Source organism: Periplaneta americana, chromosome 10, assembly GCF_040183065.1.
Source record: "Periplaneta americana isolate PAMFEO1 chromosome 10, P.americana_PAMFEO1_priV1, whole genome shotgun sequence".
Lineage (NCBI taxonomy): Eukaryota > Metazoa > Arthropoda > Insecta > Blattodea > Blattidae > Periplaneta > Periplaneta americana.
In genome coordinates this window covers 67,232,095-67,251,508 of record NC_091126.1, presented here as the reverse complement: position 1 = coordinate 67,251,508, position 19,414 = coordinate 67,232,095, and the positions used below count along the sequence as shown (strand labels likewise).

The following is a 19,414-nucleotide window of genomic DNA, read 5'->3' as shown; positions in this document are numbered from 1 at the left end:
TCGTACATATATCGTATTTTTCGGACAATCCCTCACACTGCTCAAAATTCGACAGCGTTTTAGAACCCAAGAGTTCGAAAACTGTGAAGTTTCGCAAGTCTGTGATAAATAAAAGAGAAATATAAATTTTGAACTCAAATTTACTCATTCATTTTCGATGTCCTAGTAAACAGAATTGTAGACAATAAAAAAGTTACGATTATCAGAAGTAAAATATCTGACCATATTATGAGGACCATCATTGTAAACTGTATTATGTCCACCACTGGACAAAATCAAGTTTGACATAAATTTCCATAGTTTTGACTGTATTCATGCTGTGAACTCTATTTGTGTCAAATCGTGTTCTGTCCTAGTGTAACTGAGCGATGAAAAGTGGCAATTGTTGCATCTCTATTCCATCAGAGCTAACAGTAAGCATATTTTTAAAAGAATCTTTAAATTTTGTATTGTATGGTATTGTGTTTCACGATGGATGAAGGTGTAATAAAATTGTGGGCGAATATTGGAGAGGAAGTTAAAGAAAACAGAAGCAGAAGTCAGCAAGGCAGCTTCAGTTTGAGGTAAGGTATGTATTGAATATGAGGAACAAAATTATAACAAAGCAAATCTGTTATTCCATGATGTCATTTTCGTTATTACAGCCACTACTACCATCATAGAAACATTAAATTACCCCTGTGTTATTTAAAGTATGTATTATAGGCCTTTCTACTCCAATATAAAATTTACTTATTCTTGATTACACACTTTTAACTCTTGTAAATCTAATGATCTGTTAGTTTAACAATTTTTTAACTTTACTGTGTTAATATTGAAATTGCTGTGAAATTTTACCTTAATAACTACTTTCGACAGGAATGTACACCATCTTCAGATTGCTCACTATTTTACTAATGCTTCAGATACATCAGCAGTTGTACACAGTGAGGAAGGGAATGGTATGAGCAGATTGTAATTTTGTTATAAACCATGAAATGACAGTTATCTATATTTGCACATTAAAACTTACATTGGCACATTTTATTATTTTTCCTTGAGTTGTTCTTGTGTGTTGAGATAAATAATTTTATATTTCATTTATGCATCTATTTAGATATTCATGATTACGGCTTAGTTTGACATTATTTCTGTTGACATTATCATCATTTTGTTGTGTATATAAACCACTGTCATTGTAAACATATCATATGAAGGCTACAGGAAGCCTGATGGAAAACTAACAAGTTATTACTTATTGTTAATTGTCCAACGTTTTTTATTCATACACTACCCATTTCTGTTTAAAATATGTTCACAGAAACAAAAAATGTGTTTTCTTAATTGAGTGCCAGCCAAATGGTACAGTTATCGGGATGAATTCAACATGCATATGAAGTAAAATAATACATACAAAACTAATTCTGATAACGTGATACACAAGAATATGCATCATTATCAAGATTTAGTGTGTTAGAGCAGACAATAATTGTAAAAAAAAAATGAACAGAACCTATACAATTCGCGAGAACAAAGCAAGCAACGCAACCACTTTGTGAAAGCAGTGAAAAGCATGACCATAAAGAAAGGCCCATTCACAATGAAAATTAAACATAACTGTAACATAAACACAGAAGTTTGCGGCCAGGCTACCAAATGGGATCATTCACAATGATTCACATAAACACTGACATTAACATCACCGTAAGACATTAACATGGAAGTTTGCAAACTCCAAACTTTCATGCTTATGCTTACGTGATTTGCAAACAGAACACAATCGTGGAGCGCTGAAGTATACGACAGAATATGAGGAAATGGTGTCATTGTTATGTTTCCATGGTTACCAAGAATGTTTGCTGTTATGATTATGTTCCCATCGTGAATGATGGTATGACTTCTTGATTTTACCGTAACGTTTACATTCTTAATTTAACGCCTACATTATGCTTAATTTTCATTGTGAATGAGCCTTTATTCTTTATGGTCATGCTTTTCACTGCTTTCACAGAGTGGTTGCATTGCTTGCTTTGTTCTCGCGAATTGTGTGGGTTCTGTTCAATTTTTTTTTTTTGTCTGCTGTTCATGCATCATTATAACGGCAACTAAATGGAAGAAATTAACTATCAGGCAGAAAGTGAAAATAATAAGTGATATCAAGGCTAATCCTCAAATATCACTATCAGATATGGCAAAAAAAATCATGGTTCACCAGCTATAGTAGAACCCCTATTATCCGTGGTAATGAAGGGGGTAGATTGAACAGTTAATCGAAAAAACTGGATAATCCATACCATAAAATATTTTCGCAAATTAAGTGAATAATATTTGCATTTTTTAACTTCCTTCATGGTCTTGTGTTTAACACGCTAGGTGGTGAATCAGAAGTTCACTTATTCAAGTCTAGTTGTCAAAGATGGGTCTTTAAGGGGCAAGGAAATTTCTTGTAATGGCTGTCAGCAGAAAGATAGGAATAATACAGGTCTCGTGTTGTAGATTTACATACTTTATACACTTTATTGTTGATTTTTATTAAATCAAGCACAGTTGTAACACCAATCTCGTACTCTGATGCGAGATGAGTCACAGTTTCTCTTTCTTCAAACTACTCAATTATTTGCGTTTTTTTCGGTACTTAGCACAACGCATTTTCTTTTGACACTCATGGAATATATTCTATATGGAAGTTGTACAGTACAGCAACTCGAACAGCAGATCATACTGTGTAAGCGTCAAGGTTTGTAATAACTAGGGCTATGAAAAGGGAGCAGTTAAAGTTAGTGATGGTACTGAGCATAGCAGCGGCAGGTGGAATGGAGTGAATTTCCTCTACGCTGCTTTGTCAAGTTGTAGGGGAAATTCACCCCATTCCACCCACCACCCTTTTCATAGCCCTAGTAGTAACACTCTCTAGAAAAAATACGTACTTAGTACTAATATAACATATAGTAGTACTTCATACATATGAAGAATATAGACTATATATGTGTTTCTAAAAAAAAAAAAAAAATGCGAGAGAAAGATAGTCGGATAATCCGACAATCAGTTAATAGGGTGACGGATAATTGAGATTCTACTGTACTTCATTATGGAGAATAATGAAGAAATTTTCAATGCTGAGTTTCAGTGTGGTTTGGGTTCAACCAAATGGAAAAACATTCATGGCTCACCATTTGAAGAGTTAAAAAATATTACAAAATAAATTTATTCTAAATAATAATTATAGGCCTAATTAAATTATTATAGTGTCCGGTATATTATAACACACATGTTAGAACTAATTATTTTAGCATTTCCTTCCCATTTTATGTAAATCCCCTTTTATTGAAAACCCCTATTTAAGGAAAATGAAAAAAAAGGAATCCTCAGTAATTCATTGAAAAAGGGGTTCTACTGTATGTTAACCAACTACAATGTTATATTCATGCGTTCCATATCTCCTTGACAGCTGAATGGGTAGTGCATTAACCTGTGAAGATGATGTTTCATGTTCTATCTTTGGTCATGACTTTTTTTGTTGTAATTTGAATCTGTGTTACTCAGAATTTTTTTTTTTTCAATAGGCTATATTTTGGGAAAATTATGTAGCTCTAAAAATGTCAGGAGAATTTTTTTTTAGTAGAAAAAGAGATAGAGCAAATAGAATCTTTTACCTACTCACGAAGTTACTAAAGATGGTGGGTCAAATGAAAATGTTAAACAAAGAATTAAAAGAGCCAATGGAGCCTTTATACAGCTATCCAATATGGGAAAACAGAAACATCTGTAGAAAGACTGAATTAAAAATCTTTAACATCAAGAAAAACGTGAAAAAGGACAGTGAAGGGTGAAGTTGCAAGAATGAGAAAGTCATGATTGAAGTTGAAGTGTTTGCAGGATGGAGAGAACATTGGAAACATTTCACAGATGCCCTATGTTTCAGCAGAAACAAGAGGAGTTAAGTCAAGTCTAAAAACGTCTGTTTTTTGGTGGCCACTTAATATGCACATCAATGACCCCTGTTGTCACCAATTTCTTGAAGTTGAGTGGAAAGGGATACACTAATTTTAATACTTGCAAAAGCACATTAAAAAACTGAAAGTTATACCGAACAAAACAATAAGTTATAATTGCCAACAATATTATATGACTAGCGGTATCACTATGTATTCTACTCTATAATGAAAGATGGGAATATGGATAAATTATTTTAAACATCTGGGTTACATAAAATCATCATAAATTCAATAATAATTTACAGTGTCTAGCTCAAATCTGTTTTTCTTTACATGCAACTCATAGTCTGCTTCGTATTTTTACAACTGGCGTAACTAGTAGTAAGTGCTGTGTGATGAATTAATAGTTCAGATTAGATTTATTTAATATTACTGTGGGAAGTTTTTATTATAGACACTTTTAATCTTTGATGAAATTTCTATAAGACATCAGAATATGAACCTCAATGATGTAAATAAATGAATATTGTATAATTTTCTATCACACACATATTTAACATTATTATTTGGTTTATGTCATAGTCACCTCGAGTCATCTTGCAAAGCATCTGTTATCTCTTTGATGTCATCCTGTGTTATAGTACCTTCGGGAGCAATACTCTTAAAATGATAAAATAGATCTGCGTGTTCCAATAATAGTTCCTGTAAAATAAACGTTATTTTATGTATTAGTATTAACTAATATTTTTTGAAGAACAAATGAAGTGTGCAATCAAACAATGGGATAAGTGCCAACTTGAGCAAGGCTAGAATTTTCAGTGGAACATCAAGATTGAGGCCTCTTCTATTGCGACTCATAATCTGTTTCATCGAAAATCCGCGGGAGGCTAGTTTCCTTTTGTGCAGTGGGTGCAGCATGAGCTGAAGTGTTTTAAAATTGCCTTTCCTGCACAATTTGCTCAGCAGTGATTATCCCGTTGTTTGGCTGCATTCAATTTTTAGTTTACTCTCATCTCAAAGAATAATGATATGGTAGAAAAACCACCACAATGAATATATGCCACTTACAAAATTCAAACAAACATCTAAGAAATGAATATTTTAATGTCACCCATTTTTATTCAGTACTGTATCTTTAATCTAGCCCATATGGTGAAAACAATGCTAAATATTTACAGAACAAAATATACAAATCATAAAAAGCTATTAGTAATGCAACTTTAAAGAACTGGAAGTAACGAAGTGGCAGTCACAAGAATTCTAATGAATTTATATAATTTTAATTAGAAACTGTTACAATATTTAACCTGATATATGGTTGGTATATCCGTAAGTGTACAAAAGTGACACTACAAAAGTTCTGAAGTTAATTTTGGAGAAATATTTGTAAAATTATAAAGTTCTACTTCATGAACAACCATCAAACAGATAAATTTGCTTGCAGCTCCCATTTTTCATATCACAAGATTCAGGCATTTGCACAAATTCCAGGAAAATTGGCACAGTACAGTATTTTCCAGCGATATTGCACTGGTGACAATGATTCATAAGGAAATGGTGGAAATTATAAAAAAAATGGTAGTGTGCTGAGAAGAGCTTTCCCAGAATTATCTTTGCCCATCACAAATCAGCTCCTCAGTGTCTAGAGTCGACAGCAATTGGGAAGGTGGTAGTCTGCTAGCATTTGCATCGTGAGAGACAGATAGAGAGAATTATCTTTGCCCATCACAAATCAGCTCCTCAGTGTCTAGAGTCGACGGCAATTGGGAAGGCGGTAGTCTGCTAGCGTTTTCATCGAGAGAGACAGATAGAGATGGCAAGGCAGCGTACAACATTGCCACATCGTACTTCACGGGCACGTGCGATACAAATAGCGCAGTAGAGAATTTAAATTATCAAAAGACAACAATGAACTTAGCCATTGATTACTGTAAGCATGACACCAAACAAACCCTGTTTCCTTCACTAACAATATTCTTTGCACAGTTCTCAATCCCACACCACATGCTTCTGCAGTCATTTCTTGCACGTTGGCAACGTTGCAGCCAGCATCAAAATGGCCAGCAGCGTTCTGCTCGTCAACGTTTTTAAAATAATTACACACCTTAAACAATATTTTCCGCACCTGCCTGTGCAATACTTGTCTTTTCACAGTATTTTCTTCCATTTATTTACCTTATACACACATAGTAAATGTTAGTTTTACTTATTCAGTGTATTGAAACACTCACACGTGAACAAACGAACTCGGAAAGTACTTGTTACAGACTGATTCCGATTGGTTCTACTCTACAAGCTTATGACGTCACATGCCAGAAATGCTACAGCGCATATAGCAGCCGACCGCCTTCCGAACTGCCGTCTAGTCTAGTCATATGGCTGTGTGTGTGCTTCAGATAGTTTTGAGTTCACTTCAGACATAACACCTTTACTGAACGTTACTTGAAAGTTATATGTTGAAAAAAAAAAATTTGAAATTCATATGCATATATTGTATATTAGAAAGACAGCAAGGTATCATAATTCATAAATACTTAGCATTCTTAAGCAAAGTAGACAACAAAGATTCTAGTCACATTTCATTTGTTATAAATTGAAAAGTAATTTACCAAAAATGTTAGTGATGTAAAAAAAATTACAAAAATTGCGTAACATACAATATGCACAAGTAACTGATAGGTACATATGATATAAAATTTATTGGCTAATACCTCACTTCAAAGAGTATAATATGGTAAAAGTTAAGTTTTTGTGGTACCGGTACATAAGTAATGAACAGAATCAGTTACTGCATTTATATCCGTTATGAATTACATTCTACTGTTTTCGTGAAACAATCTATAAAATAATCCACACTCATTTAAAATTTGTAATAAACATAAACACAATTAGAAATAAGGAAACTACAAAACTCACCTGAAAATTATGTTTTGCCTTTTCTATAATTTCCTTCTGATGCTGATCATAAATATGTTGGCAATCCATTTCTGACAGGGCTTCAAAACATTCCCTACCCATAAAAAGCACTCTAACTTCTGATAAAGCTTTTCCAGGAGTTACATATCCTGTATCTTCCAGAAGCTGCTTGAACTGTTTTTTCCACCTGGACAATTAACATTTGAACACAAAATGAATGACCAAATACTTATGCTGTATATGTAAAAATTAGGGAATTACCTCAATTTCTTCTAGGTCTTTAATTACTTATTCATAATATACTTTAATCTGTATTGTAACTTTTATGTATTGTTGCTGCATCCAAAAAGGAAGACAGTCTACTGGTTTTCACATTAAATGTACATTTTACCAAATTCAAACAATTAAAACTATGTCAAAATCACCTCTAGACTTTGAAATGTATGTGGTATATTCAATCGAGGTAATACTCAAAATATAAATTATAATGTATGAACATAAAATATTCAGATGGTTGGCATACAAAATTAATTAAAAAACTGATTAACAAGTTAAATTTAAGGTAGAAGAGAAGGGGCTGGTGAATTTTCCCCGGATTCTTCTCATTCAGAGACAGAGATTTTATTATGTGCATTAAAAATTTAACACAATACCACAGTCTACTATATACAGTCACGAAGCTTGGGATGATTTTTTGCAATTCTCGCGATAGTTGCTAGCCGCTTGGAGTGTGAGTACTAGGAACAATAGACTGTGCCACAGCCATCGTGATCTAATACAGGCCGTAAGGCAGACCATGTAACTCTCTTAACCCGATCACGAAGGATGGCGTTTCAACCATATAAATTAGTTGGAATACATAAACAGTAACATATGTTTCCCTAAAATGTAGTGTAATTCCATTAATAAAATTTAAAACAATGATTATGAGACTCTTCAGATATAATTCACTTGCGAATTAAGATGTAATATTATTTATGGTGTGAAAATTACGTTGTTCGTAAGTGTAATACCTGCCTTTATTTCAATTAAATATTGCGAAATTCTTGTACATTCATTTATGCACGATTCAATAATTTTCAATTGCACCGCACAGATATTTAGATATATTGAAATTATAGGTTTTGTTTACTGTACCTGTTGTCCCTTTCTGTCTAAATTTAGTCATCTCCAATGCCATGCCAGTCATATGAAAATTATAGGTTATGTTTACTATATTTAACTTATATTCCTAAATTCGCAATCATACATTATAATTAAGCATAATGTCATGTATGATACCCCAGACATTCAATTTGTATGTATTTTAATACTACAATTGAGTACTGAATTATTCTATTTATCTACTACTTAAGAGACAAAGTAACACAATTGTACGTACACTAATTTCATAGGAGTGGTATGGTAAATGTTTTGTCTAAAATTAAGGAAGGTAGATGTGCTAAATTGAAATCACAATATAAATTCTTTTTTATTAAACCTCAAAATAGCTTCCATTCTAAACTTGAAATGTTGACGCGAACAGATTATGCTAACATGTAAAATTCTCTTCACATTAAAATAACACAGTTTTGTAATTTTATTATTTCTGCAACATATTATGCAACAAGATTCACGCATTGTATTCTTCACCTGACATAATTAGGAACATTAAATCCAGACGTTTGAGATGGGCAGAGCATGTAGTACGTATGGGCGAATCCAGAAATGTATATAGAGTGTTAGTTGGGAGGCCAGAGGGAAAAAGACCTTTAGGGAGGTCGAGACATAGATGGGAAGATAATATTAAAATGGATTTGAGGGAGGTGAGATATGATGATAGAGATTGGATTAATCTTGCTCAGGATAGGGACCAATGGCGGGTTTATGTGAGGGCGGCAATGAACCTCCGGGTTCCTTAAAAGCCAGTAAGTAAGTAATTAAGTATTATGCAACAAGAAGTAAATGGAACTTATGAACACATTACACTAAATAAAGCTTAGCAATGATAAGCAATAAAGTTATAATATAATATTTCACTGAGCTCACTGAAGTAGAAAACCCAAACAAACATTATGGCTTGGTCTAGATCGAAAAAGCATTGACTGTGCCGTATTTCGCATTTTTGTGAATAGCTATGTAAACTGTGAAATGTTCGTTATCAGTTGTAATAACTGTAAATGGCTAAAATACAATAATTTGAATAATAATATGAGACAAGGAGACGTTTGTAGTACTATAAATTGTAAGAAAAATAGGTTAGAGTTATCCTTCTTCCGAAAGATCCACGAAGGTGAGTTTATAGAAAATAATATATAAACCTTATGTACTTCATATTTCAATATTGGAAGGAAGGTGTTAATTTTTCAAAAGAACACGATATCGAAAGTACAATACATTTTATGGTCTGCTAGGGAGAGAGTCTGTGAGAAGGTGATAGTAGCGATCCTGGTGGTGAGCAACTATCTATGGATGCATATTTCAACTGTCTATGTTTGCATATTTAGTAAGTATTAAGCTTCGTGACTGTATATACTAGACTGTGACAATGCTCTAGTTCTGCTCTCTTCCAAAGGAAACAATGTTGAGGACATTTACACCTCTAACAATCAATCAAACATTTCTGGATTTAAACTGAAAACCATTGCTCTTATGGCTCATGGATCTCTAAGAACTAGGAAAAAATACAACAAATTATTTACTTGGGCAGAAGAATCTAATTCCTTTGTGAATGGCAATCTCACTGAAGGATAATTTTTCATCATTTTCTCAGAAAATTAACATAAACAAATGGATAAGTTAAAAATAATTTACCTCAAGAGCCATAGAATAAAAGATGTTTAATTTCGTAATAAAACCAAAACGAAGATACTTAATACATCTTACATTATACATACCTCTGAGGTAATCTGCAGCAAATGGGGAGATAAGAGATGCATTGTTAATTTGCATTCCTTACAACAAATATTATTCCAATACAGAAAAGCACAACTGTATTCATTGAGAGAAGATAATTCTAGCAACTTTATCATTAACTTAATAGGAAACTATATTCACAATTCTTACCCAATAAACAATTTTAACTTCTAATGATTTGGTTTTAGTAATGGAGATCTAATAGAAACAGAGAACGACTATTAAGTAGTCCTTCATTCAGAGTTAACATGATACTATTATACTTATGAAATAGGTTAGGTCATGTAACTTACTCCAGTCTTTTCTGCTCCTGTTGTAAACCACTAACATGACTCTTGTAAGTCTTTTCTGCCTCACTTGTATCCAAAACTTCATATGGGATTCTTGTTTCATTCCCCTCATCGAGATCATATTCTGTCCAGGGTACATCCTCAGGACATTCATAGAAGTACTGATTAAATTCAGGATGTTCTTTAATGCGTAATTGAACTGAAGCCCAATCTCTGTAATCCACATTTAAACCAATGAGACAGTTTCAGAGTTAAGTATCAATTAAAAAATATCAGTTCCAAAAACGTATGCCATCTGCATTAAGAGCCATATATATCAAAACTTAATTTACAATACAGTCAATCATTGTACAAAGAGATATATGAGAAAATATTTGTTTAAATACAATGTAATGTGATAGAGTTTAATAAGAAGCTTAAATGGGTACAATATAAATGTTTATTATTTATGTTCGTAAGTAATACTGCACTTTAAATTATAGTGGTTGCATATTATATAAACTTTATTGAGTAAAGATCAATCAATTATCTGCATCACATTCAACAGTGACTTCAGATATGTTCAGAGTAGAACCAACTTTTCCGACCATGAGAAGCATTCCATTATTGTGAATGGCTTCAGTGATACAGCGCCATGTGTTGAAGCACTGAATTGAACATTTTTCTCTTACAAATTAAGCCTGGTTTCACCCGTCAGGTTACAGCAATTCCCATAATAATAGAAACTGGTCATCTGAAAACCCAGATGCAGTGAAAGAAACCGAATTGCATCCAGAGAAATTTTATGCATGTGGTGCGCTATACCCTGATACTGAATTACTGGCCCAGTTTGAACTTGACTAATAGTTTTAAAGTTTACTGTTCTGATGTTCTGTTTCCTTTCATTGGGCAGTTAAGTGAAGAAGAAATGGTAAATTGCTTTTTTCAACAGGATAATCCTACGGTTCAAACATCCCACGCATCAATGAATTTTTAGGGGACATTTTCGAAGAGAGGATAATTTCGCAAGACTGTGTCCTCCAAGATCCCCTGATCTGACTCAGCCTAATTATTAAATTTTTTGGCGTGCTGCTAAATCAACAGTATATCAAGAGAACGATAAAATAATTGATGATTTAAAATTGATTATAAGAAATTACACAAATTCTCTGACAAAAGAAACTTTAATTGAAGTGTTTGACAATAAAATAAATCGTTTATATCTACGCCTTCAGCAAATGGAGGACATTTCCAGCATCTTCTTTGAATCGGAAAATTCATTTATATTAATATAATACAGTGTTGTTATTATTATTATTATTATTATTATTATTATTATTATTATTATCATTATCATCATCATCATCTTCTTTTTTACCATTTTCTCTAAATTCGTTCCAACAATTCTGCCAATGTTCTGACATCAACAGGATTTTGTAATTATTCATGGAGCCAGGATTTCCACTACATACCTCACATCTAGCGTATTTCACTATTGCGAAACTTAAAGATCAAATTCAGAGAGAGAGTATACACACATGCATGCATTACTTCACTCATGCTTGCACACACATGCACACATAGAATGTACATTTCTCTCTCTCTCTCTCTCCGTCATACAGATACATTGAATGTAAAAGAGATTTAAATGTGCAAAGTGAAATGTCAGTGAACGAAATTTTGATGATGATGAGATAAATTCATTTCAGTCAAATTCCTCTATAATGAAGTATAAAAAATTCAATACTTTTTTGTGAACTAACATAATAAAATACACTATCTACCAGAAAGTAATTGGGCACTGTTTTTGCCCCTTTAGAACCTCATGGTACCACCTCTTGTTGTTATAACAGCAGCCACCCTGTCAGGCATGCTCTCCACTAGTTTGTGTAGGATATCCACTGGAATGCGTCGCCATTCCTCTTGCAACATGGCACTCAGTTGGACAATGAAGTTGGCCGCATATCCCGAGACTTCAATTGCCAGTCCAATTCGTGCCAAAGGTGCTCAATGGGATTGAGATCAGGACTCTGTGCAGGCCAGTCCAACCGGTGAACATTATTGTCTGCATATCACAGCATAGTAGCCACCGAAACATGGGGCCAACTTCCATTGTCCAACTGAGTGCCATGTTGCAAGAGGAATGGTGATGCATTCCAGTGGATATCCTACACAAACTAGTGGAGAGCATGCCTGACAGGGTGGCTGCTGTTATAGCAACAAGAGATGGTACCACGTGGTTCTAAAGGGGCAAAAACGGTGCCAAATTACTTTTTGGTAGGTAGTATAACTTTACGTACTCTAAATTTCATTTCTCCTATGTTTGTTAAAATGACATTTTACTACATTGGAAAAACAAATAAAATCTTACAAATCTCTCAGTGCTGTTACATCAGGAAACATCTCTTGAAGGATGTCAGGAAGCATATCCATATATCCTTGAACTTTCTTAGCAAAATGTTCATCTTGCAATTTCTTCAGATGTCTCTTGAAAAGTCTCTGACAGCTATCCATCCCAAACAACTCAACAAAATGCATGAATTCTTTGTGCTGGAACAGTTTCTTTGATGTAAGACTCCATGTTGCTCTGTAATCAGAAACCTGAGAACGTATCAGTACCTGTAATGCCTCTGTTGACTGGTCCAGGATTTCCTTCCTTACCCTCGCAGCTTCAATAAATGGCAGGATCCTTGCCCTTCCTCTAGTACGGTCAATTAACTGAGCCAGAACTATGAATGCTACATCTACATTAATATTCTCGTGGGCTGATGTTTCTACCAACACTATGCCTCCTTTGTACTCTTTTTTACCAACAAGTTTTTCAGCTTCTTTCACGTAAGTTTCATTGGCATCGTCATTTTTGGTAGTAACAAGAACAATTGGTTTCTTTGTCTTCATTAGGTTGTTCAATATGGCTGAGACTGCTTCTACTTGCTTCTCTATGGTTCTAGAAGGTACTGAACTGACATCAAACACGCACAGAAACCCATCTATGCTTATTTTTCCATCTGGTAAGAGCTTCTGTTCATATTCTCTTTCAATACCTGAAAGCATTATTAGTAACATCACCAATCTACATAAAACCATCCATTATTCTGAAAAGTAAATTACACGTGAATATGTTTCATTTTACAGTTCTGTGTGTCTCATATATTTGCAAGGTACACAAATTGAAAAAAATTATTAATTATCAACTAAGTAAGATCAGTTGATAACAGCCAATGACTTAGTTGTAAAATGCTAGGTAAAAAGAAACAAGTTTATGTAACATTTCAAACTTTCAAGAGTCAATGGCATCAAGGTCAAATTTGTAATCTATGTAACTTCTGTTCAGAAATTTCATACTTTATTTAATGCATATGAAACCACAAGTAGAAAGAATGCCTGCACATTGTTTTCAGGAAATAGGTCTAATGATTGAGGGTTCTTTTTGCATTGTCTTAGCATACTGTTATCATATATCATTAAGGTATTTAGCTTAAAATATAATAGTTTTACAATGCCTCGACACTTCTCAAGAAGCAAATGAAGTCTAAAATCCTTCCATCACAAAATGCAATTATTAAATTCCAAGCTGCATAAGGTATAGCCTACTATTCTCTGGTCAAGCGTAGAATAATTTTGAAAGCAAATTCATGCAAGTCTAGCATCATAAACGTTGTTTACCTCAAACTTAACTTTTCATTCCCACGCTTGCACTTAATTTGTATTCCTTTTAAGATGTTTCGATTGTACCACAACTTTCTCTTCACAATCTGTATTACAGTATTTTTGACAGTGTATCACTCACTCTAACTGACCTAGTCCTGTTCCCTCAATAACACGAAGCCGAGCAAACAGCTACCTAGCATCTTATCTTCTAACTGTCGTCATGCTTGAGCAAAACCATCTCATGCAGCCTTCTGGTATTAGGCCTCCAGATTTAAATCTCTACAATTTTTATTTATGGAGTACATTGAAAGATAAATTTTTCTTTACTTTTCTAGCAAATAATCCTCGCTTTGGAGGAACTGAAAGAAAACATCAGGCAAGAGATTTATGCCATTCTGCATGAACAACTTTATTGTGTTTCAATGAACATTTCCAGAAGGTAGAAATTTTGAAAGCAGAAGGTCGGGATTTAGAGGCACTGATGTAACACAAGGTAAGTTCTACCACATAGCAAATCCTCGGCTTAATCCCAGCAAACTACACGGGAAACATGCGTGATGAGTGCCAGCTGCAAACTAACAGGTGATAAGAGATCCCATATAAACTGTGTATTGCTGAAAACTTGCAACATTAGTAGTAGACAAGCTCATGTTGCTTTAGTTGCTCAAAGATGGAGTTTGAAAATACTGGTATACCAGTGGCGTGCGGTAGTGTGACATGAAGGGAAGCAGTGTCTGTATGTATGTCATTGCTCGACTGGGCTTCAATGCCTGTTGCCTACATACAGTGTTTTCATGGAAATGCTTCCCCGAAAACGTCATCACCACATGCTGCTGTGGTATACATTTTAATACAACATTTATCGTGCTACTTTGTGTAATACCATACATTTACGATTTTCTGATGTAATATTTAATGCACATGTGAAGCTCAATTTAAAATAAATATAGAAAACATTACAATAAAATTCAAAATAGGCAGTTACTATCACAATTAGGTTTGTCAGTTGTACAGTTTTACCCGTAACAATACAGTTTTTAGCTCTATTCCATGTACAGTGAAACCACTCATTTACGGACATTGAAGGGACGTAACAATCTGTCCGCATCTGAGAGGTGTCCTTTTTTGGGAGGAAAGCTCCCCAATCTAACAGTAAATTTATAAAATGCATTATGTATCCCTTCATGCTTTAAATGAAATGTATTACTGTAGTTTAATTCTAAATACAGTATACTACAGTAAATTCTTTGCAACTTTGAACTACAGTAGATAAGACGGAAAAAGGAAAATACAGTACTGTGCCATGCAATTTTATTCTAGGGCTACAGTTATGCAGTACTGTAATTTACAGTTTTCAACTTAACCTTTAGGTTCAGGTGCATTGTCTCTCGAAACAGTACAACTGATTGAAGTGAAGAGAATAATCCTATTAATCCCTTCGTGTGTCGAATACAATTTCACGATCGCGATAACCTTGGACCCATCAGACAGGTTAAATTTCATGACTTTGTTTATCCACCTGCTTCCAGCTAACAAGGGGTAGCCGGCTGGGCTAGTGGTAGTCTACAAAACCCTTATTGTCTTCTTTCATGTTAAGGAATTTCTGTACAGTTCTCAAAGCTAAATTTTCCATTTTTGTAACACATTAGGTCTTGAAATCCAAGTTCTGTCCACAGTCAGGAGGTAAAGCAAGCTTTAGGACTGTGAAAGAGCTGTCCATGTCCGTGCCTGAGAGTGTCCGTACACGAGAGTTAAATTTATCATTATTTCTATATTATTTCAGTTGGGACATAAAAATCTGTCTGTATATGAGGAGTGTCCGTAACTTGGGGTGTCTGTAAGGAGAGGTTTCACTGTAGACTGTGAGTCTAGAATCGTATGACAAACATTCCACTTTTAATTTTGAAAAACATATTAGTTATTGTAATCAAATATTTGCTAAGCATTTTCCCATCAAATGCATTTACAGAAAGAATATTTTCAGTAATGGCTATAAAATGAAGGATGAAAGGAATATAAATACTGCAAGTCTTATCAAATTTAACTTTATGTATATTTCAACAATGGTGAAACTGTAGTGAATTTTACAAGACGATTCTGTTAGATAAAAAAACTTGTTAAATATGACATTTTCAAGTGCGAAATACAAGTGAAATGTAGGAGTGTATAAAAAGATAAAAGTTCACAGTAAATTTGTATGTAAAGTTATACTGTAATCAATAACTGAGAACAATTTACTATAATTAAAACTTTGTAACGCAATAATCTTAATATTATTAGTTAATACAAAACACATCATCCTCGTGCACACTCGATAAAAGTTATCTTTTTTTTTTTGGGTGGGGGTGGGGAGGGGGAATGTTGATCAAAGGCGTTCCTTAATTTCAAACTCCAAAACTGGCAACTCTAATCGCAACACAATATACAGCAGACATCTTAATGACCTGAAACAGCCCACATTACTATCTCTTTACTGATGTTCATCTAGAATAAAGTGATATGCATCCAGACAAATAAACTTTCCTGATTCTTGTAATTAGCATCTTTTATCATTAGGACAATGTATTCCAAGTGTAAAAATTAAATTACACATTGTCAGATTAACAGAATACAGCAAGATATATTTATTAACTATATCTGGAGGCGTTAGCAACTAATCATTTTTCTCCAGTCCCCTGATTAATTCGTGAGAATCCATACAAAAATTTCAAGTAATGTGTTCAATATGTTTACATTCTAAAATATTCGCTTCTTTCATAGCTCATCCCTGCTTACATGTTGGTTATTATGCTCTAATGTATGATATATTGCAAATAAAGGTCTGAAACCAATGTTAAATGTTGTGTTTTTTTATTTGGTTATTTAACAATGCTGTATGCAATGCAAAGTTATCTAACATCAGTAAAGTTGGTGATAGTGAGATTGTATTTGGCTAGATGAGATCAAAGATTCGCCATCAGTTCACCTAACATTTGCCTTGGAGTTTGTGACAAAAAACCTCGGAAATAACTCTACCAGGCAATCAGCACAACTAACAAATGCAGCCTTGGATCATGAAATTTTAGTGTTATTCTGCTAGCAAGGAAGAATGGTATTTCATGATACAAATAGGTGTTAATTTGTGGTAAAATTCTAGACACAGACACTGTCGAAAATAAGTTTGCAAAGTCACGAGTTTCAAGAACACAATGTCATAGCAACATTTAGAAATTCTATTTAATTTTCATCATATATACTAAAACTTCCTATACCAGTAGTGGAAAACTTAATGTCTTCAAAAGTTTCAAGAATCTGCTTCCACAGATTTATTTCGCACATTTCACTATTTATCAAAATCTTAATTTCGTATCTGAAAACTTCACTTATATTACATTTGAGGTGGTCAGGAGCAAAGGGGTACAAGTGACATTTAAGAACATGAGTTATGTGCATCCAGGGTAAGCTAAAACATCTAAAATTTTAGTGGCAAATGGATATATCTTTTAACCACATCACACACTACAATTGAAATAAAGAACTTCACGGAATTTACTAAAGTTTAAGTATTTTCAACCACTTTTTCTCAAAAAATAACTTTAGTGCACTTACACCCCTTTGCTTCTGACGCCCCTTATTTGATATAAAAATCATACCTCTGAACACTAATCTCCTAAGAATACGAGTTTTTACTTCATTAGGTTGAATGAAAATCTGGACTAAATTCCATGGAGATGGTGATAATGTTCACATCGGTAAAAGCTAAAAGTTTAAATTCAAGAAAATAATCTATACAAGCAAAACAAAGGACTAATATTTAAAACCTGAGTCTTTAAATACAAAAACAATTGCACTACACAAGCAATTTTAATCGGATTAGAAAATTATTTAACATTTCCCTACAGTTAGTGACCACATAAAATTAGTCATAATATGGAATTAAAATATGCATTAAAAACTTATAGTAGATGATTAAAATTTTACCTCCTTACCTAGTTGATTTTTACAGATGTACATGAGCTTTTCTGCAGAAGTAATCTTTGTTGCACTACATCTTTTAGCATATGGTTCCATTTTACTACCTGCAATAAAAAAGTGTCGACAAAATTAACTTTCAACGCATAGTAAAAGTCAGAATTATCTTAAGAAAGCAACCTCACACTAACCTTTAAAAGGTTGAAATGTTGCATCATCTATAAATTCTGTTTGTTCTATTACTTGAAACAAGAAATCTATACCATCTTCTGATGCCTTAGTAACTTCTCCCCAGTAAAGAAAGTGGTCATTGTTTACCACTCTGCCACTGAAATCCGTCTGGAATGGACCAATAAATATTTTCATACCAGATACTTTCAAAATTCATCCACATTAACACATTCCATGACGATTTATTGATACCAAATTTCTCACCTGACTTAGAACTGATATGTGATCCACGCTGTAGTCGTCAGCAAGAGCTGCCATAAACCGATTGCAGAGGCAGGACTTGCCCACCCCTGCCTGACCCTTCTCTTTCTCTGTTCCTGACAACCCCACCACAGCCACATTGAATGAACGCATTTTACCACTTTTTCTCGCCATGATTCAACCCATTTCATGTCATCCTTCTAAGAAATATAAATTCCATTCTTCCCTGTTGCAGTCAGTGCCCACGTTTCAAACTCAGGAGACCTAGAAGAAATAAATTTACAAACAAAATTACCACAAAAGACGGAAAGAATTACATTAGAACCGTGATATATTGACAGTTAAGATAGTCATTCTTACTAAATGGAATACACGCAGAATTATTTAATGGAGACCTCTATAACAAAATATGAGTTTTTTTTTGGGGGGGGGGGGGGGGTTTATTTTCTAAAACCCTACTTTATATATTTACAAACTCTGAAGGGCGTAAGACGATTTAAAACTATCCTAATGACGTTATAATTAAAGGCCCTCACTCTTGAAGTGTCAAATTGAAAGCCATTTTTCTCCGCTCATTTATTCTGTACATTTCTCTTTATCCATTTCTTTATCCAATTCACTAAGGCTTCTACAATTTTGTAGCTATGAAGCAGAATTTTTTTATCTATATTCACTATACCATACTTTACAATTTCTGAATGCGTTTTTTTCTAACTCTCCAACTTCTAAAAGAAAAAAGTATATGTGACATAAACAAAAGAATTTAAAAAATGGGGTTATTTCACGAAATATTTCTCTGTAATTTGCCATTATTAAAAAATGAATACATAGTTCCCTTCCTAACATAGCAGTGGTGCTGAATAAAAATATTCAGACTGATTGGATGAAATTTGTATGAGCAGAATTTTGAAAATTTTACTTAAAAAAAAAAAAAAAAAAAAAAAAAAAGAACATTAAATAACTGAAAAAATAAGTGTACGACGAAAGTCAAATTTTGGTCAATCTATTAGGTTACTGAGATACATATGAGTACCAAAAATTAAAGCTGTATCTAAGAAATGTAGATAATTTCATTTTCTCTGTAGTCTTCCCTTAAAATAACACATCAAGAGAAGTTTCTGAATAAGAACCTATGTCTACTGGATTCTACCTGTGGTGCTGTGGACTCTTGAAACACTGCCACACGTGAACCACTTTGCAGACACAGCAGTGATAAATGAAGCGTGCATTTCCAGAACATTGTAAGTGCCAATTTGTAAAGTTTACAGTAGGAACAAAAATAGTTTTATACAGTCCATACAACATTGTAACTTGCACAACCTGAAAGTGCACTAATTTATTACTTGGAGCAGCACTTTCTTCATAACCTTTCGTAATATTGTCAAA

General features: G+C 33.7%; 1 protein-coding gene across 3 annotated transcripts in view; it reads right to left on the bottom strand.

Annotated features, from left to right (window-relative positions):
• RhoGAPp190 (Rho GTPase-activating protein 190) overlaps positions 1-19,414 on the bottom strand; it is a 74,687-nt gene that overhangs the window by 37,734 nt on the left and 17,539 nt on the right. For all 3 annotated transcript variants that reach the window (XM_069837658.1, XM_069837655.1, XM_069837656.1), the window contains exons 2-8: positions 18,032-18,292; positions 17,788-17,935; positions 17,614-17,703; positions 12,366-13,038; positions 10,019-10,228; positions 6,831-7,017; positions 4,501-4,616 (exon numbers count right to left, since the gene is read on the bottom strand). In XM_069837658.1, the coding sequence (XP_069693759.1) occupies positions 4,501-4,616; positions 6,831-7,017; positions 10,019-10,228; positions 12,366-13,038; positions 17,614-17,703; positions 17,788-17,935; positions 18,032-18,202 (1,595 nt within the window). In that variant the 5' untranslated portion in view covers positions 18,203-18,292. The remainder of the gene's footprint in view (positions 1-4,500; positions 4,617-6,830; positions 7,018-10,018; positions 10,229-12,365; positions 13,039-17,613; positions 17,704-17,787; positions 17,936-18,031; positions 18,293-19,414) is intronic.